The sequence below is a fragment of the Bufo gargarizans genome, chromosome 7 (genome assembly GCF_014858855.1).
Source record: "Bufo gargarizans isolate SCDJY-AF-19 chromosome 7, ASM1485885v1, whole genome shotgun sequence".
Lineage (NCBI taxonomy): Eukaryota > Metazoa > Chordata > Amphibia > Anura > Bufonidae > Bufo > Bufo gargarizans.
Genome location: NC_058086.1, coordinates 38,296,169 through 38,322,337, shown reverse-complemented (window position 1 = coordinate 38,322,337; position 26,169 = coordinate 38,296,169). Strand labels below are relative to the sequence as shown.

Here is a 26,169-nt window from a genome sequence, read left to right as displayed (position 1 = left end):
GTTAGCCATTGGCCTGACAAAGTAAAATACATTATATAACACAGTTTCAATACTGTCCCTTATGTTCAAGAACTTGAATCCAGGGGCGGATTGGCCATAGACCCTACAGGGAAACTTCCCAGTGGGCTGATGTCCTGTGGGCTGCACGAGGCCTCCTCATGCCTGCTGGCATACATAGCGATTTGATGCTCTCAGCATTAATTAATGTTAGGAGCGTCATGTACTTATGCACCTGCCCCCCTGAATACAACTTTATCAATGTCCTCAGAATGGTGCTATAGTATTTTATGCTGCACCGTGGCATTTGGTTTTGCTGAGATGGTATTTTGTGCTGCACTATGGTATTGCTGACCCTACCTACTTCTCTTGTCCGTGCCTACTTATGTCTTGTGTTGGCACTAACTACTTGCGTTTTCCACCTTCTGTCAATTTGGACTTGCCTACAACATGGAGCCACTTTTCGGTTTTATTCTAAGGGACACTTTAAGTTCCCAGTCCACCCCTCCATGACTCTAAATATAAAGGATAATTGACATATCTCACTAGAGTTGCATTACTGATACAGTAGAGTTGCAACTTGGTCTTGGTCACTGTGTCTACAAATCTGTTTGCCCACATGGCACTTGCCATTTTATTCTTCCCTTCTATCTGTAACAACTGTAGGTAGTGAGTCAGACAAGGACAGTGGGCCCTAAGGTTAGTACCCAGCCTGCTTTCCCTACCTACTTGCAGTACAAGCCCTAGATAGCTAGACTGCAACTGGTTAATGGTCCCTACGCTATGTAAGTGCAGAGATGGCCTAACAAATAAAGAAGGACAAACACAATACAGAGTAGTATGTAAATGGGTCAAAACCAGGCTACACAGTATCAAATAAGAGACAAAGAGTGGTTAGAAGACAAGCCGAGGTGAGAACCAGATGGACTACACAGTAGCAAAGGAGAGACAGAAAGTGGTCCAAAGACAAGCCGGGGTCAGAAGCACGAGCAATCCAAATAAGCACAGGAGCAAGAACAGCAACACAGCTAGTGAGTCAAATACTATCACTGGCAATGGTGTATGGCCAGGAACCTGATAGGTCCGGTGCTCCATTAGTCAGAAACGCTAGTACACAGTAATAGAGCAGCTGAGCAACCAGACCACTGCATTGCATCATGTTGCTAAGGATGCGGTCACGTCACCAGGGGCATGTCTCAGCCTGGCGCGGCTGTGCCAAAGTTGAGGATTGCGCTGCTGGAGCCTGGTAAGTTTGTTACACTATCTATCTGTCTGCCTGTCCTCTCTTTCACTTTGCAGGAAGAAAGTAAAGTGCTTCAGTAATTCAAGTCCCCTTCTACTCTGTCCAATATTGCATGCAACACATATCCTAAGGCTGAGTTCACATCAGCGTTCAGCCTTTCCATTCTCCTGCTCCATTATAGGAGCAGGAGAACGGAAAGGATGCATTCGGCACATAACTGAGCCGAACCGAGCCCACAAGCCCCATAGACTATAATGGGGTTCGTTAGGTTTCCACTCAGAGAAAGATTTTTGAAACGGAGATAAATGTCCTGCATGCAGTACTTTTGTCTCTGCTTCAAATATCTTCCTCAGAGCGGAAACCTAATGGACCCCAATTTAGTCTATGGGGCCCATGGGCTCCGTTATGTGCCAAATCCGTCCTTTCTGTTCTCATGCACCTATAACGGAGCAGGAGAAGGGAAAGGCTGAACGCTGGTGTGAACTCAGCGTAAGAGGTTTTTAGATGGAACACTGGAGGTACAATTAATGTATTAATTTTATTATTGATTTGTTGAAAAACGGTTTCCATTAGATTTTTTCCATACAAGTTTCTTACTGAGACTTTGTGAACTGCAGAAACAGAGCCATCAAAACATGTCTTCCAGGAACTTTTGTGATCCAGAGAAACTGTGACAACCTGTGCTTTCAGCTTCATTGTATCAATGTAGGCTGTGGTTTGGAGTCCTTGGTGCTGGGCGTTACTCATGATGGATTTCACCAGTAGAACAACATTTGGTGGAGTTCTACTAGATAAGTTCTGCAGAAAGATATAAACAATATTAAACTGGTTTCTAAATATGACTTATGTGTAAAAGTTTACTTCATTAACTGATACGAGTTATAACCTGTTAAATAAAGTGTATTAATAAATTATGAATCAATATTACACCCAGAACGCAGTGTAATGTAGCATGACTTGGATTACAGGTTTTATGTTTGCTGCTGTGTCCCTTCACCTTGCTTTATGTTGAGGCTATGTTTTTTTTAGATTGGCTACTTTTGATATGCATAAGCTCACCATAAAATCATTCTAGGAAAGACAAACTGATCGTAAGTGCCAGTTCACAGTATCGGTATGGGAAGTTCGTGAAGGTTACCTAATCTGTCTACTTATACTTCTTGTAGAAGTTACGATGTGGCATTGCTGTGCATGAAGCAAGTTAAAAAAGAAGAGGGCTACAACACCAAGATCAGGGCAAAGACAGTAAAAACATATATGAGTAGACTACAATTCGGAACCTGATAAAGTTATCAAATGAGCATTGTGGATTTATAATGGCAAAGTTACTGTACAGGGAGTGCAGAATTATTAGGCAAATGAGTATTTTGACCACATCATCCTCTTTATGCATGTTGTCTTACTCCAAGCTGTATAGGCTCGAAAGCCTACTACTGATTAAGCATATTAGGTGATGTGCATCTCTGTAATGAGAAGGGGTGTGGTCTAATGACATCAACACCCTATATCAGGTGTGCATAATTATTAGGCAACTTCCTTTCCTTTGGCAAAATGGGTCAAAAGAAGGACTTGACAGGCTCAGAAAAGTCAAAAATAGTGAGATATCTTGCAGAGGGATGCAGCACTCTTAAAATTGCAAAGCTTCTGAAGCGTGATCATCGAACAATCAAGCGTTTCATTCAAAATAGTCAACAAGGTCACAAGAAGCGTGTGGAAAAACCAAGGCGCAAAATAACTGCTCATGAACTGAGAAAAGTCAAGCGTGCAGCTGCCAAGATGCCACTTGCCACCAGTTTGGCCATATTTCAGAGCTGCAACATCACTGGAGTGCCCAAAAGCACAAGGTGTGCAATACTCAGAGACATGGCCAAGGTAAGAAAGGCTGAAAGACGACCACCACTGAACAAGACACACAAGCTGAAACGTCAAGACTGGGCCAAGAAATATCTCAAGACTGATTTTTCTAAGGTTTTATGGACTGATGAAATGAGAGTGAGTCTTGATGGGCCAGATGGATGGGCCCGTGGCTGGATTGGTAAAGGGCAGAGAGCTCCAGTCCGACTCAGACGCCAGCAAGGTGGAGGTGGAGTACTGGTTTGGGCTGGTATCATCAAAGATGAGCTTGTGGGGCCTTTTTGGGTTGAGGATGGAGTCAAGCTCAACTCCCAGTCCTACTGCCAGTTTCTGGAAGACACCTTCTTCAAGCAGTGGTACAGGAAGAAGTCTGCATCCTTCAAGAAAAACATGATTTTCATGCAGGACAATGCTCCATCACACGCGTCCAAGTACTCCACAGCGTGGCTGGCAAGAAAGGGTATAAAAGAAGAAAATCGAATGACATGGCCTCCTTGTTCACCTGATCTGAACCCCATTGAGAACCTGTGGTCCATCATCAAATGTGAGATTTACAAGGAGGGAAAACAGTACACCTCTCTGAACAGTGTCTGGGAGGCTGTGGTTGCTGCTGCACGCAATGTTGATGGTGAACAGATCAAAACACTGACAGAATCCATGGATGGCAGGCTTTTGAGTGTCCTTGCAAAGAAAGGTGGCTATATTGGTCACTGATTTGTTTTTGTTTTGTTTTTGAATGTCAGAAATGTATATTTGTGAATGTTGAGATGTTATATTGGTTTCATAAATAATTGAAATGGGTATATATTTGTTTTTTGTTAAGTTGCCTAATAATTATGCACAGTAATAGTCACCTGCACACACAGATATCCCCCTAAAATAGCTAAAACTAAAAACAAACTAAAAAGTACTTCCAAAAATATTCAGCTTTGATATTAATGAGTGTTTTGGGTTCATTGAGAACATGGTTGTTGTTCAATAATAAAATTAATCCTCAAAAATACAACTTGCCTAATAATTCTGCACTCCCTGTATATGAACAAATGATAGTGAAGGTTAACAAAATGTAACCAAACCTCATATGGTAAGGGGTTCATTCCACTGCTACTACTGCTGCTGCTGCTGCCGCTTCTGCTGCTGCCGCCGCTCCTGCTCCTGCTGCCGCTTCTGCTACTGCTGCTGCTACTGCTGCTGCTACTGCTGCTGCTGCTGCTTCTGCTGCTACTGCTGCTGCTTCTCTGTGACTTCTATAAAACAAAAAGATACTGAGGTAGAAAGTTTTCCCATCAATCCCATAAATCAATGAATGGAGAAGTGAAAGCTCAGGTACACAGCTCTCTGCTATCAACTCAACAGAAGAGAAGCAGCCGAGCAAATGGGGTCCACCCATTCTTCAGATGGTAGAGGGTCCATGTCATAAATGTCTAAGCTTGGAAACTCCTTTTGAGATCTTATTCAGACGTCAGTGAGTCATGGACGTGTATTGTCAGTTTTCTCCACTGACAGGACACGTAACTATTGATATTAATGCATGCGTTCACACATCAGTGATTTATAACGGTCCAGGGTAACGCCACAGCATATTTTTCTTGTAGTACTGAAAAATATACTAAGATATAAGCCACTAAAGGCTTTTCAACATAACACTTGCAGATCAATAACAAAAAGCTGGAATGACAGAGCTGTCTAATGACTATTTGGATCCCCAAAAAATCGTTCCCTGCACTTGTAAATCACTTTCCTATCAATGTCCCTAGCGCTTTCTGACGTCTCTCCCTGGACTAAGATGCTGTGAAATGATTCCTCCCTATCCTTTCCCTGCACTTTTTTTTTAAACATATTGGAAAAACCTCTAGCTGTCACTAGTGCCTTCACACGTCTGTCCCTGCACTCTAAACGATGGAAAATGTCTGACTGTAAGATGGCCGACGTATTTATAGGGCTATGACATCACAGGGCTGGCTGCTGATTGGCTGCATGCAGGCATGTCAATCTGGGTGATCCCGCCTTCCCAGAGTTCCTTGCCCCATGTCCTCAGTCCTTACACGTGTAGCCGCCATTTTAGGAAAATTGCGATTCGGTACCATGAAGCGCGAGGAAATTCGCATTTGTTGCTAATCAAATTTTTCAGCTTTGATTCGCTCATCTCTAGTGGTGAACGTAGGGTGGCCCTGCATCCACGTCTGTTCTCAGTTCACTTCAGGGGCTGGAGACAGGATTGGGACCTGCACCTATTCGGATATTGATTGTGTATCCGAGTGATATGCCATCATTGTCCCAGATGGGCCAACCCTTAAGAATTAAGCAAAGATGATCTATTGTTTATGTCTGGCATAATGTACTCATTATAGAACACTACAGGAATGGTTCCCCACCAAAATCTTTGCCCACAGCCTCTACCAACCTTGACCTAACTCAGCATCACCTGACCAGTTGTATTCATCAGGTCTCCTGGCTTACTAGATTGTTAAATGAAAATATTCATTCAAGTATCATTAGCAATTAATTACATACCAGAAGAGTGGAAGTTGACGTAAACTTAGCAATGTGAATGTGGGGGGCAAAAAGTTCCTGCTAAAGTAAGGGGAAAATATAAAATGACTACATATAAAAGCAATAATCAGAATAATTGCAATAAATAACACTCCTTTTAATTACCATATAGTTTGATGATTCTCTTGAATAGGAGTCGTACTGGGATTCCTGAGACATGCGGGTGTTCTCAGCACAGTCAGTACAGTTGTTAACATGTGCAAAATTAGTTTTGCCTGTTTTTCTTGTAGCTTTCCAGTGGACTTTATGAGTGTTTTTGGGGTTATTTTTCTGTTTTTGACCAACACTGTACCTCTCTTTGCTACTTTTCTTTTCCAAGTGTTTCTTATAACTTTTTGCATCCTTATTGCCATGCTTCTTACGACTGCTTTGCAATTTGCATTTCTGGCCCTGTTTATGTGAATGGTCGCATTTTAAGGCATGGTGGCCTTTGTGAGAAGGTTGGTCTGATTGTGCATGATGCCCTATATTATGATCTCCTTTAGGTCTACAACAGCAAGTACAATTCCGTTTTTCATCTTTTGGTTCATGATGACCACTTGCTTGATGAGGGTGTTTTTCTGTGTCATGGTACTGTGTTTGATCATGGTCCTCATGCCATTGGCCCCCTTTTCTTTCATTTTGACCACTACGTTGAGGTTTTACATTTCTACTGTCAAGTTTATCCATTTGATGTTGCTCCTTCTGTTCTTCTTTTCTATGTTGGCCCTTCTGTTGCTGTTTATGGTCTTCTGCCTCACCTCTTTGGTCTTTTTTCTCGTTTTTATCGTGATGATGTTCTTCTCCTTTCTGCCATTTTTTGCCATTATGTTCTTCTTGGTGACCTGAATGAGGATGACCTTTATCTTGAGCATCCTTATGTGGATTATTGTTTTTTCCAGTTTCATGCTGGATTTTCTGGTTACTCTCATGTTTTCTTGCTTCATGTTCATGGCTCTTATGGTGTTTATCATGTTCCATTGGGCCATGTTGCTCCTTGGTTTGCTTTTGTTGCTTTTCTGGCCAGCATTTACAGTGGTTTTCCATTTCCTTATCTTTATTCTGACCATGTTTATGTATATGTTCTGTTTCATGATGTTCCCTTGAAAACTGGTGTGCTTTTTGTGAATTACCTTGGTCCTTGTGATGGTGTATGTTTTGATGCTTATGATGTTTTTTATGCTTCATTTGTGTTTTATGACCAGATGCGGCAGATGATGAAGAACCAATTGAAAATTCAGAGGTATTTCCAGAATTAGATGAACTATTACTAGATGATGTACTTCCATTGTCCTTCAAGTTAGCCTGGTAGAAAAAAAATTTAAGACAAAATATTAGTAACTTGCACATAAACTGTACCCGACAACTTTTAGATTGCCAAGATCAGACTATCTGTTGGTGGGACATTGAGGATGAAAGGTAGGGGGGAGGTAAGTGAAAAGGGGGCATCAAGGCTGGTAGGGTAGTTTAAAAGCACAGCAAGTCGTAAGAAGTCTTCATAACATCGGGAGATGGGTTACACAGAGGACACAAGTGAATGACTATAATAAGAGAAGTCAACATAGCCCCTGACTACACCAGAACATTACTAACTTTACTTGTCTGGTGTGTGGTGGCTATAATTTGAAATCATTTAGTGGTAATTATTTAGTCATGGTTTGGTGGTATTACTCAGCATACCACCAAACCATGACTAAATAATTACCACTAAATGATTTCAAATTACTCTAGCATAGTTTAATTGTATTATTCCATCATGGTATGCGTGAAATTATTCAGTCAAGGTAAGGCAGTAGCATTTGGTCATGGCATCTGTCTATCTATCTATCTATAAAATAAAAAAAGAAACTGCAGCACTTCCAATTGGTGAGAAAATGTGTAGTCCTTTATTCACCCATACAACGTTTCAGTCCGCTTGCTGGGACCTTGAGAACGGTCCCAGCAAGCGGACTGAAACGTCAAATAGGTGAATAAAGGACTACCCGTTTTTTTTCACCAATTTGAAGTGCTGCGGTTTCTTTTTTTTTATTTTATTGATGGAACAGTGGTCAATTTTATACTGCTGGCACTCCACTTCTTTATATTAAGGTGTGCTGCCCTGGATTTGTTTGTTTGTGTATCTATCTATCTACTGTACCTAATCTATCTCTGTCTGCCTATCATCTATCAATTATCTTTCTATAGGTGGATCTACTTAATCTCCTTATTTGTATCTATTTATTATCTATCTATTTAGTAAAAATAGAAAAAGATATTCCACGACACTCCCCAAAAAATGTTCAGCAGTAGTGTTCTTTATTCACCAACGCAACGTTTCAGCCCTCTAACTGGGACTTTTCTCAAGCAGTACCAGTAGTCCCAGTAAGAGGGCTGAAATGTTGCGTTGGTGAATAAAGAAGATTGCTACTGAACTTTTTGGGGACTGCTGTAGAATTTATTTTTCTATTTATCCAGAGGTTTGATCATGTCTGCAGCCACTGGCCACTATTTTTACTTTCTTTCATCTGTGCTGCTCTAAATTATCTATCTATCTATCTATCTATCTATCTATCTATCTATCTATCAATCAATCATCTGTTTGTCTGTCTTATCTGTTTTTTGTATTGTATTTATCCCTTGATGGAAACATATAAAAGTACCCTATTCCAGTGTTTCCCAACCAGTGTGCCTCCAGCTGTTGCAAAACTACAACTCCCAGCATGCCTGGACAGCCTTTGGCTGTGCGGGCATGCTGGGAGTTGTAGTTTTGCAACAGCTGGAGGCACACTGGTTGGGAAACACTGCCCTATTCCATACCTCTTTCAACATTACATTACTACTCCCGAGAATTTTCTTCAGCTTTGATAGAGCCATGCGGTCTATTGGGTTTTCCATCTCGTGTGTTTCACCATCAGTTCTTTGTACATTTACTGAACGCACCATTTTCATAGCTGCCCCGGGCCCTGCTTGAAATTCTATTTGTATTTTCTCGACTGAGGTGTCGGCGTGCGCTAAAATATACAAAAAAAAGAGCACTTACAAGTTTAATTATTGAAGAGCCTGAAATTCAATACACCTTTGTACGAGTCTGCTTGGCATAAAAGCAGATCACTTGAAAATGAGGAATTCTGGTTCTGAGTCGCTGCTCCACATTGTGTACTTTCTTACTTTAAACTTTGCCATAATTACTTGGCAGCTCATTATCTTGCATTAAACTGCAGCGTCTTAAGCAAATGGATTTATTACTAATTTTATTACAGCAGTCTGTTACCTTGAGTGCTGCTTTGAAACGCCTATGCTTGAAAAATCGCTTACCTTGTGGTTTAGTATAAAAATGTCTGAGTTTTTCTTTAGCTATACGTTGTGTGATATTATGTTGTAAGGGTATTTTTAAGTACTGATTGGTTCTGTCCCCTTTAATTCTTTCCCCTTTAATATTCTGTATAATGATATTCCTTGTAAAAGAGTGGGTTAGGGATAGTTAGATAATATACCCAACCCCTATTGTGCTGATAAGGCCACATTTCTGAATGGTTATGTGCTTGTTGCACACAGGACATACTTGGGAGGAGGGACAAAAAATCGTATAAACTATTATTATTATTATTTTTACATAGACTTGTCTGCATTTAATTGGTATTTAATGGGCACTCCATTGAGAAACTTCATCCAGGTAGGATGCATGTGTGTGATTGAAATATTGTATCGGGCAGGCCATGTGATTATTATTTATTCTGTATATTATTTGTCTGTATTACCTTTTATTTAATCACACTTGGTAAATATATTTATTCACTTATCCTCTAGGAGCTTATTTATTCTCAAATCTTTTGAATTCACGTTTTTTTTTCACTTCTGAGAAAACAAACCATTTTTCCTTACATGGGCAAATATTCAGTCCGCTGAATTAGCACTGTATTATAATAGCCTAGACAAGGTATAGTAGCTTAATGTTAACCCCCTGGGGAAAATGCTCTATAGCTCCTCTTCCTAGTCATGCCCCTGCCTGAGCATTAGCCTCCATGGGCGGAGCATGACATCAGGACTCTCTCTCTTTTATGTCCTATTAACTTATGTAGCATTCGTTGTCCCTCAGACCCTGCACCAAACATAAAATAGTGACAGTTGCACAGAGAAAGCTGCAGCAGAAAGGACACTCCACCTGAACTGTGATAGGGAGAGAACTGCAGCAGAAAGGACACACTCTGTGAGCTGTGATAGAAAGATAGCTGCAGCAGAAAGGACACCCCACCTGAGCTGTGATAGGGAGAGAGCTGCAGCAGAAAGGACACACTCTGTGAGCTGTGATATGGAGATAGCTGCAGCAGAAAGGACACACTCTGTGAGCTGTGATAGGGAGATAGCTGCAGCAGGAAGGACACCCCACCTGAGCTGTGACAGGGAGAGAGCTGCAGCCGAAAGGTCATACCTCTTGAGCTGTGATAAGGAGAAAACTGCAGCAGAAAGAACAAACCCCCTGAGAAGGAATATGCTCCTAAGCTGCCAACCTAAAGAGAATCTTCACGAATGGAGAGATCTCTGGAGCCATGTGAGGTATAGGGCTGGTTCTAGTGTTGTTACAAAGAGATTGCCATGCACTGTATATGATGTTATGGGATAACCCCTATAATGACTGCTCAGAATTGTACCATTGGAAATAGCTAAAAGGTTGCAATTTTGTTGCAGACCTGGATTTGCGCCCAAAGTTATGAGTTTTCTACACCAGAAAACTGTCCTAGAAGATTGGTGAATTGTATTAATAAGAAAAATTATAACAACAACCAGCAAACAACTGTTTGATTCAAACAGTTCAAGGGGGAATAAAAGAGGGTTTAAAGAAAAGATTGTTACTTCATGTAAGTATTTTTCTAAAACAGACATGTCAGAACAGTTGTCCGGTCCCTTGAATGTTCCGTTTTATGGCTTACCTGGCTTAACTATGAGCTTGAAAGAATGATCCCCAATCATATGATAAAAGGGACAGTTTTGGGCAAAACCAGCTGTCACGCTATTCTTCTCCAAGCAAATCTGGAAGCCTAAATGACTTATCTGAGCACAAATGGAAAACCTCTGGGCGTGCGCTTGCCTGTGCGGCTGACCGGACCAGTATGCCTTCTCTTTGCCGAGAACTTCTGCTGAAAACTTTCCCTGTGAATTGATGGAATAGATGTCATTATATGACGGTATCTATGTGGCATTAAATATGTTTTGAATGAAACCTGCTACTTTTTAAATGAAATCCTTCTTGAAATACGCACAGGATCCCCCGCCGATACTTTGTGTTTTTCTGTTAGTGAGATCTCCATTTTTTTTTTGCTAAGTGCTTTTCAGTCTCCAGCTCCTCACAAGTCTATTATTATTCTCAGGAGAAAACTGAATGTTTTGTTCATGGAGATTGATTGAAAATATGTTCTGAAAAACTTCTGAGAAACAAACCTTTGTTAGAGTCGTACATGGCCCAAACCCATATTATATCACCTCCTACTGCTTCCTAACTGAGCTCTCTGCAATCCATTTTCCTAAACATTCCCCAAACCACACACCGTTTAGAATAAAATGAAATTCAGATACAGCATTGCCTTAACATTAAATCAGCTAAGCAAGCTTCTGTCTACTGGTAAAGACTTGTAATATGGGCCATTGATTAGTAAGTTGTCTTTCAATATCTAGTGCCTTGCAAAAGAATTCACCCCCTTGACCTTTTTCGTATTTTGTTACATTACAGCCTTTAGTTGAATGTTTTGCTTATCTGAATTTTATGAGATGGATCAGAACACAATAGTCTAAGCTGGTGAAGTGAAATGAGAAAAATATAAAAATTAAACTATTGTTTAGAAATAGAAAACAGAAAATTGCCATGTGGGTATGTATTCACCCCCTTTGTTAGGAAGCCCATAAAAAGCTCTGGTGCAACCAATTACCTTCAGAAGTCACATAATTAGTGAAATGATGTCACCTGTGTGCAATCTAAGTGTCACATCATCTGTCATTACATATACACACCTTTAAGGCCCGAGAGGCTGCACCACCTAAGCAAGAGGCATTACTAACCAAACACTGCCAAGAAGACCAAGGAACTCTTGGGGGGGGGTGGGGGAAGAATGTTTTATATAATAGTTTAGATAATCCTCTTAAGTGTTCAAATCCCTGCAGCTCCTCCACAGGGTAAATGAAGTATTACATGGTTTCCATTAAAATCAACAGGTTGCCCAAATTAGGCATAGACAGACCTGGTCCTCCAAAGTACAAGATGCTCTTTGTAGCTGCTCTTCACTCAGGTTGAGGATTTGAAAAGGGACACCAACTATTGACAGCTCAGAATTCCCTAATACAGTCTCTTTAAAATAAACTGTCTCTAAAAACTTAAACGAACTTAAAGGAACTAAAAACTAAATAATAAAAATAAATAAATCCTGTAATAAGTCTTTTGTGCTCTTAAAATTCTGTTCATCCATTTCTGAGTGGTATTAGTTTCAGGGAAAGCTGGGTGACAACTAGTATGGCTGCTTGCACATAGGTTGTCCCTCAACTTTCTTAAAGTCCTGAATGGTAAATATGGCAGGTCCATTGCTACACAAACCTTTTTAGACTCAGTTTAACAACACAAGAAAGTCTTCTTGAGGGAAATACTGTTGTCTTTACTAGCGTTCACCTTAAATGTGGACCTTATGTCTCTCCTTATATGTATTAGTAATTACATGCATTGCCCATGAAATAATTTGTGGAGCACATTTTTAAAAACTCTGTGTTACTCCTAAGTATGGAGTCTGGAACCGTTGTAAAGGCCCTGAACGTCCCTATCAAGGGTGGTTGTCACAATTCCTAAATGTTTCAGGGAATAAGCAAAAATGATGCCAAACGAAAATCCCAAGGTGAAGGGATCTACCAAGATCTAAAAAAAAAAAATTGGTCCAACACGTTTCATCTTAGAAAATTATACCCCAGATTCATCAGGGGACATGGGGCTATGTGTATATTGCAGGGCCAGGTAAGGAAATGTGTCCCAAAATGGCACCAAGAGGGAAGGACAGAGTGATCTGTCTTCCAATGGCAACAGAAGAGAGGACAAGATATGGGACATACAGCCCTCTCAAAGAAAGCAAATGGAAAAAAATGAAGAACAGAAGAACCATGATCGTGGTCTCCTGCTGACTGTCCCTGCGTACGGCATGTAAACAGATCAAATGGAGGCCCGTATAGAGGCCTGCTGGTGAGAACCAATGAGGTCTGTGTTGGCGCGGAGGAAGCTACACCACCCGTTAAAATACCTGAAAAGGCACAATCTCCTCCTCTGCTCTGGCGGTCCTGGTGATGTCACCAGGAGCTTACGGTGAAGCAGGCAGCCGGATCACCTGTGAGAAGAGGAGGGACCTGGCTAGGAGAGCGACCAGCATCATCGCTACCAGGTTTGTTGTGATGGACACAATATGTTGATAAGCGTAAAACTAATAAGCGCTAAGTTGATAAGCGCTTGGTGGTGGACGGACCCCTGGAAATCCGGTGTCCTCCAGCCACAGCTCCCTCCGCTCCGTTCTTCTTGTAGGTGCGGGTCCCAGAGGTGGGACCCGCACCTATCAGACAATCAGGGCATATCCTAGCAATATGCCCCCATTGTATGTGATGGGAATACCCCTTTAAGGCCATTAGGGTATAATAGTCCTGACAGGGCATATTAGTGAAGAATTTATCCATTTTGGCCCCACTTTAAATGATGATTAGTTTATGGTTCATTTTCTGCAACCAGAGAACCTCGAGCACCATCTACAGACTGGTAAGACCAACCCAGTTATTACTGTTATGTGCCAGTCTTGGTATTGCATAGCCACATGTGTATAGTTATACGGATACGCACGTTTTTCTCTGTACACCAATGTGGTACATGTTTGGTCTGTGGCACGTTTATGTGGTGTGCACACTGGATGTTCATTATTTATACATGTTTTTAGGAATTATTTATTAAAAGTTACGCTTTATTTATTCTATTACCCCTCTTTGAAAGTTGTTTTTGATAATTTGTGGCAGTGTAGGTAGGGCTGTTCTAAACTCTACAGCCCAATACTACTGGTAGTTACTCTTATCTCATAAGTGGAATGGTAACATCCAGGTTTCAATTTAGTCTTACACTTCCATGAGGAAAACCAGGTGGAACAGTACAACATAGACCTCTAAGAAAGGATGCTCCAGAATTGTTATTTCATAGGGAATACAAGTATTTGCTAAAGAAAGAGGGTCTGAAAAGGTTCTCCTTAAAAGTGTTGAGCCAAGATTCAAGCACTCTAACAACAGGATAGGGGCTAATTATTTGATGGAGGTCCGACCACTGGGACCACCACAAGAACTGGATTTGTGTGTCCCCTCATATGAACAGAGTAGTGGTCAAGCATCCATGCTCTATTCATCTCTCCATAGAGATGAATGGAGTAATAGTGAGCATGCTCAACCGTTATACGGGGACATGGGAGTGGGGATTAAGTTTAAATCTTAGCACTAGAACTGAGGACCTGTTCCTCTTCTTGGTATGAATACAGCAGTTGTCACACATTCTTCTCTATAGCACTCAACTATCTCTGGGAGTCCCATAGAGATGAATGGAATGGTAGTGAGCATGCTCAACAGCTGCTCATTCATACAGTGGAAGAGGAAATGGGGTTAAGTTTAAATCTCAGCACAAGAACTGGGGTCCTGTGTCACCCTATATGAATAGAGCTGTTGTCAATCACACACGTTGCTTACCCATTCGATCCATTCATCTCTATAACACTCAACTATCTCTGGCAGACCCATAGCAATGAATAGAGTGGTAGTGAGCATGCTCAACGGTTGCTCATTCATACAAGGGAGGAGGGAATGTGGGTGAAGTTTAAAACGCAGAACGAGCACTGGGGTCCTGGGTCCCCTGTTTGAATAGAGCATTTGTCAAGCACACGCGCTGCTCCCCCATTGACCTCTATAGCACTCAACTATCTCGGGCAGGTCCATAGAGATGAATGGAGTGGTAGTGAGCATACTCCATGGTCGCTCATTCATATGGAGGAGGGGGCAATGGGGGGGTTAAGTTTAAATCTCAGCACAGCCCTTTTAAAACTGCAGAAAGTAGTTCCATCTAACCAAATTACGGGTAAACCAAGTGTAAAATTAAATAAACCAAAGCCCCTGAGCCAACGGCACCATTGCAAATCATGAACAATTGCTCACCGCTGCACTCCATCAGCACTTGCAGGGTAGGTCCTTCCAAGTGTTGGCTTGTTCTAAATCACCCAGATATGTTTAACACGCAAGGTAAAAATGTTTGCTTTGCTCTTCGTGTCCCAGTCTAAGCAATATACATATGATTAACTACAGGCAAGCTTGAAAAAAAAAAGCGGGAGTCTATATTTTTCGATGAGACAGAGTGAATCCCGACGGTGAAAAGTACATTTCTGGGATGATAGTGAATTCTCTTTACCTCGGTCCTTGGCGTGTCCCCTGCTGACAAGTCTCTTGGATTAAAGGTCTGCTTCAGTACATTTGGTTCTGTTCCAGCAGCTACGAGCGGAGTCATTTTAGCAGCCGCTAAATCCTCCACATTTCTTGTTATAGCAAATGCTTTTGACCTGAATGTAAAATATTGCATTGCTGATCTTAAAGAAATATTTCGAAGAGTCGTAACAAAAAGATAAAGCTTTGTTGTTCCGCCGGTTTACAGTATTTTGGGCTATTTGTGGTGGAGGAGCCAACACTGTATAAATATCTCGTATAGTGTAAAATAATGTAGCATAAAAGTTGAATAAAGTGCAAACAATGTCAAGACTAATAGTTTGTGAACCCTTAAATAGAGTTCGCTGAACTTAAAAAAGAAATTTGATTTACTTTGTCACAAATCGCTTTCCATTGTATGTGGAGCGGGAGCAACAACGGGGAACGGCGATCACCGTCATTTAACCCCTCAGATACCATGTTCAGTGCTGATCGCGGCACCTGTGACTCACAGTAAAGCTGTTGATCACTTCTTCTTCTTAGCCTAGACTATTTTTGATTCAGTTGCTTCGATATAATAATGGGTAACCAACCTTATAGACAGAATTTCATTGTTTTGTTCAATTGGAATATAATCTATTTTGAAATGCTTTTGCTCCACATTGATAGCAGCTTCCACATTTACAGGGAGAAGTATATTGATTTGTGTTCGGAGTTCCGTTCCAGCCTGGATGATATTGGTATTCACCCCAATCATAATGACAATATCCTTAGTCATACTAAACAAAAGGATAAAAAAAAAAGGTAAATTCTGTTATTACACATTTGATTTTCTCACCACACCTCGTAGTCCTATCAGTGCAAGGTCCCACCCTCAAAAATCTTCTAAAAAAGTTAGAGGGGCCACTCTCAATACCAAACCACAGGAAAAAAACAACTAGTATTAGATAGAACTGGTCAGAAAACAAACATCCAGACCTCCCTCTCTAAGAAAAGATCGGTGCTGATTTTATTACTTCCCTTTTATTCCTCCCTAAAAGAAGATCTGTGTAATACAGTAAATACATTGAACAGGACATTGTACTGTACAAACCTTAGAGAAAATTTGGACTTCAGGTTAATGTTGGGTTGAAATAACTGGACGAAACTTGGGTCTTTAGGTTCGGGAGTGAAGTGAGCTTGGGCTGTCAATTAAAAGAAATCTTAAAAAATACACGTAACATAATAAGGAAAATGTGTTTTACATACAGTATGTTGGTGGTTACCCTTAGTTAAAAAAATATGCTAAGTTTCAGTCTGCAATCTTCATTCACCCCCTGATATACAGTGTACAACCTGCTCATATTATCATGTTTGATATGGCAGGTAACAGACATGCAGCGCAGAGGTGACCCCTAACTCACCTAGCACTGGCACCTGGCTGCCCTGACGTCCCTAGACGGGCTGCTCACCCTTACGCCGATTACGTGCCTCGTCCCTGGCTTACCCCAAAATAAGCCCTAGGTAGTGAATAGGGCAGTGGGCGCTCTAGTCCTCAAGACTGACACCTAGGGTAACAACAGGGAAAGGACAAACAACACAAGCACCACAAACACCACAAACAATACCCAAAGGGAGACAACAAACAGGAGACAACAACAGGAGTGAACCGGAGAACTAACTCCCACAAGCAAGAAGCAGGGAGGGATCATGGATTCAGATGAAAAAAAAATCTAGAATATTCGAAAATACGAATATATATATATATATATATATATATATATCACTATATTCTAAATATTCGCCAATTCTCGATATGCCGATATTCGCGATTAATATTCGCGAATCGAATATTCTTGCCCAACACTAGTAGCATGTATGTATGGACAGCAGAACCTATCATACTACCTAACACCCTGCACTGGAACCTATCAGCTCCACTATATCACTATCTAACCTACACTGACTATCTCCTACTAACTATCTGTATTATATATATATAAGCTAACTAACTAACTATCTATCTAATGTAATGACTCAGCAAAGCACAGAGCACAGCAATGTCACTGCTCTCTCTCTCTCAGAACTCCAAAAACTATATAAAATGGCTGCTGGGGCGGTTCTTATATAGTAAGGGGTCGGCAACTTTCCTATTAGTTGCTAGAGATGTTGCTAAGCTCAGACAAAGACATTGCAGCCTTCTCATTGGCCCACAAGCAAGAAGCAGGGAGGGATCATGGGTTCAGATGAAAAAAAAATCTAGAATATTCACGAATACGAATATATAGTACTATATTCTACATCTTCACGAATTCTCGAAGTGGCGATATTCGCGATTAAAATTCGTGATTCGAATATTCGCTCCCAACACTATTGATGACCCCTTTGCCCCTCTCTCTACACAACCTGTTTCATCTCTTTCACTGCAGGCTCTGAGTCCTCCCCAATACAGTTTTTCTTCTTCATTGGTATTTCTAACATGGAGCGAAAGGAGGGGAGAGTAGATAAAACTGATGATGGTCAGCCCTCAGCTGATAGCAGCCAGGAATAGTGTGCTGTCTATCTTTATCAGAAGCAGCAGCACAGCCAGCTATGTACAGGAGTTGCATATACACTACATGAGCAATATGGGAGGAAACTTTTCATGAAGACTATTTATAAAGTTACTTATTTTGTGTTAAAATAAGTGAAATGGTGTACAAAGTACATAGCCATCAACATATTTACATTCATATCCTAGTTTAATATTTGTGTTCAAGTGTGTGTGTATATACAGGTCCTTCTAAAAAAATTAGCATATTGTGATAAAGTTCATTATTTTCTGTAATGTACTGATAAACATTAGACTTTCATATATTTTAGATTCATTACACACCAACTGAAGTAGTTCAAGCCTTTTTCTTGTTTTAATATTGATGATTTTGGCATACAGCTCATGAAAACCCAAAATTTCTATCTAAAAAAATTAGCATATCATGAAAAGGTTCTCTAAACGAGCTATTAACCTAATCATCTGAATCAACTAATTAACTCTAAACACCTGCAAAAGATTCCTGAGGCTTTTAAAAACTCCCAGCCTGGTTCATTACTCAAAACCGCAATCATGGGTAAGACTGCCGACCTGACTGCTGTCCAGAAGGCCATCATTGACACCCTCAAGCAAGAGGGTAAGACACAGAAAGAAATTTCTGAACAAACAGGCTGTTCCCAGAGTGCTGTATCAAGGCACCTCAGTGGGAAGTCTGTGGGAAGGAAAAAGTGTGGCAGAAAACGCTGCACAACGAGAAGAGGTGACCGGACCCTGAGGAAGATTGTGGAGAAGGGCCGATTCCAGACCTTGGGGGACCTGCGGAAGCAGTGGACTGAGTCTGGAGTAGAAACACCCAGAGCCCCCGTGTACAGGTGTGTGCAGGAAATGGGCTACAGGTGCCGCATTCCCCAGAAACAGCGGCAGAAGCGCCTGACCTGGGCTACAGAGAAGCAGCACTGGACTGTTGCTCAGTGGTCCAAAGTACTTTTTTCGGATGAAAGCAAATTTTGCATGTCATTCGGAAATCAAGGTGCCAGAGTCTGGAGGAAGACTGGGGAGAGGGAAATGCCAAAATGCCTGAAGTCCAGTGTCAAGTACCCACAGTCAGTGATGGTCTGGGGTGCCATGTCAGCTGCTGGTGTTGGTCCACTGTGTTTTATCAAGGGCAGGGTCAATGCAGCTAGCTATCAGGAGATTGTGGAGCACTTCATGCTTCCATCTGCTGAAAAGCTTCATGGAGATGAAGATTTCATTTTTCAGCACGACCTGGCACCTGCTCACAGTGCCAAAACCACTGGTAAATGGTTTACTGACCATGGTATTACTGTGCTCAATTGGCCTGCCAACTCTCCTGACCTGAACCCCATAGAGAATCTGTGGGATATTGGGAAGAGAAAGTTGAGAGACGCAAGACCCAACACTCTGGATGAGCTTAAGGCCGCTATCGAAGCATCCTGGGCCTCCATAACACCTCAGCAGTGCCACAGGCTGATTGCCTCCATGCCACGCCGCATTGAAGCAGTCATTTCTGCAAAAGGATTCCCGACCAAGTATTGAGTGCATAACTGAACATAATTGTTTGAAGGTTGACTTTTTTTGTATTAAAAACACTTTTCTTTTATTGGTCGGATGAAATATGCTAATTTTTTTAGATAGGAAATTTGGGTTTTCATGAGCTGTATGCCAAAATCATCAATATTAAAACAATAAAAGGCTTGAACTACTTCAGTTGTGTGTAATGAATCTAAAATATATGAAAGTCTAATGTTTATCAGTACATTACAGAAAATAATGAACTTTATCACAATATGCTAATTGTTTTAGAAGGACCTGTATAGAGGTATTTTAAGGATTGACACCTCTGGGACCTTCAATTATCAAGATACTGATTATTCTGTTTCCCCACCCACAGTGCTGCATATTTTCTTGATAGGTGGTGGTTCCTTAGGTGATGCCCCAATCTATCAGACATTATGGTATATGTTATAGTGATGGTCAGAATATCTCTTGGGAAGTCAAAACAAAATGATCTTCTCATATGGAAGATGTGATGCTATAGGACAGTGATGGCTAACCTTGGCACTCCAGCTGTGGTAAAACTACAACTCCCAAGATGCCCCCCTTGCTTGGCTGCTCTCAGAACTCTATAGAAATAAATAAAGCATGCTGGGAGTCGCAGTTTCACCACAGCTGGAGTGCCAAGGTTAGCCATCACTGCTATAGGACATCTTCCATGCTTGGAACTGCTATTCTATTAGTCACTATGGAAGGCTACTATGGAAGGGCCTACAGTAGCTCATATGAATAGTTCATAGATGGCCCACTGGTGCCATATTTTGTTTTATTTCTCTTGATCATGGGCCAACTGCTTTTAGAGAGGTGATCATGTGGGTCCCTCCATCATCACTGACATAGTCACTGGGAGTACCTTGTAGTTGAGCCCTTGTGACCGATGAGTATTGCAAGCTGGTTTCCAGGGGAAGACCCACACAGGTTGGCACAATGTGGCAATTTTCACTGGATAGCAATGGTTTAGACCAATTTATATCCACACCATTCTGAAGAGCCTTCACCGCTGGTAGTAGGGTAGCATACCTGCCACTAGAAAGAAACTACACAAAAGAACAAACAAAGCAATATTAATTGCAAGCACAGTATACAAATTCCTAAGCAGATGGCAGTCCATCCAGCACCAGTTACAAAGAATTGTTGAGAACGCATCCTGATGTATTGCACTATAGAGGCAACTGCTGGTTGGCTGCATCATTTAATGGCTATGGTCCGATTCCCGCCACTCTCACTGATTAGCACCCATTGCTTTTCATTGCTTTCTACCTTTTGTGAATGTGCCTCGCACTGGAGCTCACTGCTGGTCATTCCCATTGAGGTGAATGATCTGCAAATAACAGGTACAACCACTGTAAAATGTGCAGATCCCCTCAGTTATTACACTTACCTTGAGAATACTCTCTAGTAAGTTCTTGTTCAACTCATGGTATATAATCTCTTGTCCAAACAACTTCAGGTAAACTGATGCGAGAGGCTCAGTGGAAGAATCGGGTTTCCAGTTATGCAGCTGTATAAAAACAATGATCATTGGTTGAACGTAGATACTTTAAAAATGTCTCTAAAACCTAAAATATACATGGTGACATCAATATCTGTACACCACAACACATTTTACAGTAAAGTGATTTCAGCCTGCCCAAAATTTGCTTCACATGGAGGCAGCAGAGCAATCAACAAATTATGGTCACATTATAAATGATACAGGGTTTAATCACCCCAGTGCCAAATGTTTTTGGAAGTGTGAATGGGATTGGGGTTCTCCCATGGCGATAACATTGGGTTAAAGACTGACTTAGACAGTAACTACCTATTGGCGGCACTAAGAAGTCAGTTTTCCTCTACTAGTAGGTTAATTCCTACGATGATGTCTTCTCCTGTCTATAATTATTTTGGGGGCTGTTGCTGCACAACTGTCTCAGAGCTGATCGACTACTGTGGGTCAGCTGATCACTGGTTTGGGACAGTCTTGTTTGGGAAGGAGTTCCTGATTTGATAGCCTTGCTTTCAATATTTTTGGTCTCTGCTGTGAACTTACTGGTGATACTCAGGAATACCTGAGCATGAAGAGCCATGGTTAAGACTTGAAAAAGCTAACTACTATAGAAAGTTCAGTTATGAGGTTGACTGTGTGATTGTACATATTGTTTCTTTTGCTGGCTTGATTCATTTTTCCATCACGTTATACACTTCTCGTGTCTATGGTTATGACCAGCCTGCAATCCAGCAGCTGTGGTCGTGCTTGTACACCATAGGAAAAAGTGCCAACCTATGTGCTCTCTGGCGGTCCACCATGCCATTTGTTGAAGTGAGACAACAAGTTTAAGAACTCCCTATCACTTACTTGAGCTCCATAAGGAGAATCTGTCTCTTAAGTTAGATTGTACATACTGTAGATATTTAGACACACAATAAAGGCAACACCTGCTGGTTTTATGGATCTGGCCAAGAGAAGTCTCTGAGCTCAGGTTGGCTCTTTACTCATGGGTGGCTCTGGGGTCCAAATCTTCACGAGCAATGCAGTGCTAAAAGGTGAGGAGGGACCTGATGGTGAAAATACCATTGTAGCGTTAAGGAGACTATAGAGTAAAAAACTCAAGGTTATCACATTTTAGCTGGGAGCTAAAGTGTAAACAATAGTGTTGATCGAGCACAAAAGTGCTCTACCGAGCACCCGAGCACAATGGAAGTCAATGGGAGAACCCGAGCATTAAATCAGGCACCCCCTGCTCTGAAGAGGGGAGAGTGTTTTGTTCATAGGAAAAGGTCAGAAATGGATGGAAACACCACCGAAATGGTTCGGGAACAGCATGGGGAGGATGTTTGGATGCATCTTGGACTCCCAGGTCGCTGGGAACAATGTTGTCCAAGTAGTACGCCACTTTTACAGACCGACACAAAACCGAAGATAAAATTGATTTTAGAGGAAAAATTGTTAGGAAACTTGTAAATAAAATGCAAGTGCTTCCAAAAATTACACAGGTAAGAGGCACTCCGATACAACCTGTATATCACATAAAGGAGGGCCTCATTCACATTGTGGTACAATTGTTCAGGTAGTGGGACTCCTACACTCATAAAGCCTATGCACTAAGTGAAAGGGCTTCCAAAAATTACAAGGAACCGGCACTCCACAACACCCTTTATTACAAAAAATTATGATTGATGGCCTGCTGGTGACCCTCAAAAACATTAGGAGCAAGGGCCTGCTGGTGACCCTCTATAACATTACGGGTGAGGTTCTGCTGCTGAGCTGACCATCTAAAACATTAGGGGTGAGGGTCTGCTGCAGAGCTGACTCTCTAAAACATTAAGGGTGAGTGCCTGCTGCTGATATGAGCATCGAAAAAATTATGGGCGAGTGCCTGCTGCTTAGCTGACCAATGAAAAAATTATGGGTGAGGGCCTGATGGTAAGCTGACCCTGTAAAACATTATGGTTGAGGGCCTGCTGGTGAGTTGACCCTCTAAAACAGTATATGTGAGGGCCTGCAGGTGAGCTGACACTCTAAAAGATTGTAGGTGAGGGCCTGCTGGTGAGTTGACCCTGTAAAACATTATATGCGAGGGCCTGCAGGTGAGCTGACCCTCTAAAAGATTGTAGGTCAGGGCCTGATGGTGAGTTGACCCTGTAAAACATTATATGCGAGGGCCTGCAGGTGAGCTGACCCTCTAAAAGATTGTAGGTGAGGGCCTGATGGTGAGCTGACTCTCTAAAACATCATATGCAAGGGCCTGCAGGTGAGCTGACCCTCTAAATCATTATATGCGAGGGCCTGCAGGTAAGATGACCCTCTAAAAGATTGTAGTTGAGGGCCTGCCAGTGAACTGACCCTCTAAAACATTACATGCGAAGGCCTGCGAGTGAGCTAACCCTCTAAAAGATTATAGGTGAGGGCCTTCTAGTGAGCTGACCCTGTAAAACATTAGATGCGAGGGCCTGCAGGTGAGCTTACCCTCTACAAAATTGTAGGTAAGGGCCTGCTGGTGAGCTGACCCTCTAAAACATTATATGCGAGGGCCTGAAGGCGAGCTGACCCTCTAAAAGATTGTAGGCGAGGGCCTGCTGGTGAGTTGACCCTGTAAAACATTATATGCGAGGGCCTGCAGGTGAGCTGACCCTCTAAAAGATTGTAGGTGAGGGCCTGATGGTGAGTTGACCCTGTAAAACATTATATGCGAGGGCCTGCAGGTGAGCTGACCCTCTAAAAGATTGTAGGTGAGGGCCTGATGGTGAGCTGACTCTCTAAAACATTATATGCAAGGGCCTGCAGGTGAGCTGACCCTCTAAATCATTATATGCGAGGGCCTGCAGGTAAGCTGACCCTCTAAAAGATTGTAGTTGAGGGCCTGCCAGTGAACTGACCCTCTAAAACATTAGATGCGAAGGCCTGCGAGTGAGCTGACCCTCTAAAAGATTGTAGGTGAGGGCCTTCTGGTGAGCTAACCCTGTAAAACATTACATGCGAGGGCCTGCAGGTGAGCTAACCCTGTAAAACATTACATGCGAGGGCCTGCAGGTGAGCTGGCCCTCTAAAACATTAGATGCGAGGGCCTAAAGGTGAGCTGACCCTCTAAAAGAATGTAGGCGAGGGCCTGCTGGTGAGCTGACCCTCTAAAACATTATATGCGAGGGCCTGCAAGTGAGCTGACCCTCTACAACATTCCTATGTACCCCTTCAACCACAAAAAAGGGTATATGGTTTAATATTCCTTTTCTCATCCTCCTCCTCTTCCATCATATCAACAAGAGGAGGAGGACGAGAAAAGGAAGATTGAACCATATACCCTTTTTTGTGGTGGAAGGGGTACATAGGAATACAGTGTATTCAGTACATTATAAAAAACACATTTAAAGTGCCTATAAGTTCATCCACTTTCCTCTGGTGGAGTAGAGAAGTCAGGGGCAATCCAGGCCTTTTCATTTTTATAAGAGTCAACCTGTCAGCATTTTCAGTTGACAGGCGAATGCGCTTATCAGTTATTATGCCCCCAACCGCACTAAATACACGCTCTGACAAAACTCTGGCGGCAGGGCAGGCCAGCACCTCCAAGGCGTAGAGCGCCAGTTCATGCCACGTGTCCAGCTTGGACACCCAGTAGTTGTGAGGCACTGAGGGATCATTGAGGACGCTGACACGGTCTGCTACGTACTCTTTTACCATGTTCCAAAAGTTTTCTCTCCTTCTGACATTAGGCTGGGCATCAGGATGAGGGTGATGGGGGTGTGTCATGAAACTGTCCCAGGCCTTGGAGAGTGTTGCCTTGCCTCTGTTGGAACTTCTGTGTGTTCCCCTCGTCTCTGCTGCTCGGTTGCCCAAGGAACTACGGACTCTGCTGCAAGGGTGCTCAACTGAAATTTTTTTTGAGCAATTTTTCCACAAGGACCTTCTGGTAATGCGCCATTTTGCTTGTCGTCTCCACCACAGGTATGAGACATGAGAAGTTCTCTTTGTAGCGTGGGTCGAGAAGGGTGAACAACCCGTAATCGGTGTTGTCCAAAATGAGTAATATGTGTGGGTCACGGGAAAGACAGCCTTATATAAAGTCAGCCATGTGCACCAGAGTCCCAACAGGCAAGACTTTGCTGTCGTCCTCAGGAGGATGACTCTCAATCTTCTCATCCTCTTCTTCCTCTTTTGCCCATCCACACTGAACAGATGGAATTAAACTTCCATGGGTACTACCCTATGTAGCGGAGGCAACCGTCTCACGCTCCTCCTCCTCATCATCGTTCACTTTGCACTGAGAAGACGTACTGAGGGTTGTCTGGCTATCACCCTGTGTAATGTCTTCCCCCATTTCCACCTCTTTCACATGCAAAGCGTCGGCCTTAATTGTGAGCAGCGAACGTTTGAGTAGACACAGAAGTGGGATGGTGACGTATAACATTATCGCCGCTTACCATCTGTGCTGATTCCTCAAAGTTTCTTAAAACTTAACAGAGGTCAGACATCCATGCCCACTCCTCGCTTGTAAAGAGCGGAAGCTGACTGGAAAGGCGACGACCATGTTGAAGCTAGTATACCACTACTGTCCTCTGCTATTCACGAAGTCCCGCCAACATGTGGAACGTCCAGTTGCAGCGCGTGCTCATGTTGCACATCAGTCGGTGAGCTGGCAATTGTAAGCGCTGCTGATGTGGTCGCTGATGGTGCTTGCAAAGGTCCAGGTGCAGGCCGGGAAGCATCCGGGCTTGCGCTTTTGACATGGGATTGACCAGCACGTAGCAAAGGGAAAGAGGAGGCAGTGGTGTTACCCGCAGACACAGATTGAGGACCCAGGAATACGGCCCACCTATTATGGTGCTTTGATGCCATGTGGCAGATCATGCTGGTGCTGGTGAGGTTGCTAGTGTTCACGCCCCTGCTAATTTTTGTATGGCACAGGTTGCAAATGACAATTCTTTTGTCGTCAGCACTTTCCTCAAAAAAGCGCCATACTGTGGAACACCTACCCCTTGGCAAGGGAGATTTCCGCAAGGGTATGCTCCAGGTAACAGTTTCGGGCCTATTTGGTGTGGCCCGCCTTCTCCCTTTTGCCACCCCACTGCTTCTTCCAGCCTGCTGCGGTGCTGCGGATCCCTCCTCCTCTGTACTGCTGTCCTTGCTCGGCTTGCCAACTTCCCAGGTTGGGTCAGTGACTTCATCGTCCACCACCTCCTCTTCCACTTCCTCACTCTGCTCATCCTCCTGACTTGTTGACCTAACAACAACCTCAGTTATTGGCAACTGTGTCTCATCCTCATCATCAACCTCTTGAGACACTAATTGCCGTTGACTTATTGGCAACTGTGTCTCATCTTCATCATTCACCTCGTGAAACACTAATTGCCATTCCACACCGTCATCTTCTTATGACTGTGGATGCTCAAGAGTTTGGGAATCAGGGCACAAGATCTCATGTCCCTCTTCAAGCGGGCTTGTCGGCAGGCCCAAATGAAGGAAGGGCGCTGAAAAGAGCTTCTCAGAATATCCGAGTGTGGGATCACTTGTTTGGCAAGACTCTTCATGGTGGGAGGAAGGAGGATCAGG

At 42.6% G+C, this 26,169-nt stretch overlaps 1 protein-coding gene across 1 annotated transcript in view; it reads right to left on the bottom strand.

The window, feature by feature from the left end:
• LOC122943587 (vitellogenin-1-like) overlaps nucleotides 1-26,169 on the bottom strand; it is a 120,582-nt gene that overhangs the window by 40,232 nt on the left and 54,181 nt on the right. The window contains exons 13-23 of the mRNA XM_044301448.1: nucleotides 20,527-20,646; nucleotides 19,999-20,182; nucleotides 16,155-16,245; nucleotides 15,655-15,840; nucleotides 15,051-15,198; nucleotides 10,534-10,753; nucleotides 8,423-8,616; nucleotides 5,753-6,931; nucleotides 5,609-5,665; nucleotides 4,171-4,341; nucleotides 1,838-2,038 (exon numbers count right to left, since the gene is read on the bottom strand). Of these exons, the coding sequence (XP_044157383.1) occupies nucleotides 1,838-2,038; nucleotides 4,171-4,341; nucleotides 5,609-5,665; nucleotides 5,753-6,931; nucleotides 8,423-8,616; nucleotides 10,534-10,753; nucleotides 15,051-15,198; nucleotides 15,655-15,840; nucleotides 16,155-16,245; nucleotides 19,999-20,182; nucleotides 20,527-20,646 (2,751 nt within the window). The remainder of the gene's footprint in view (nucleotides 1-1,837; nucleotides 2,039-4,170; nucleotides 4,342-5,608; nucleotides 5,666-5,752; nucleotides 6,932-8,422; nucleotides 8,617-10,533; nucleotides 10,754-15,050; nucleotides 15,199-15,654; nucleotides 15,841-16,154; nucleotides 16,246-19,998; nucleotides 20,183-20,526; nucleotides 20,647-26,169) is intronic.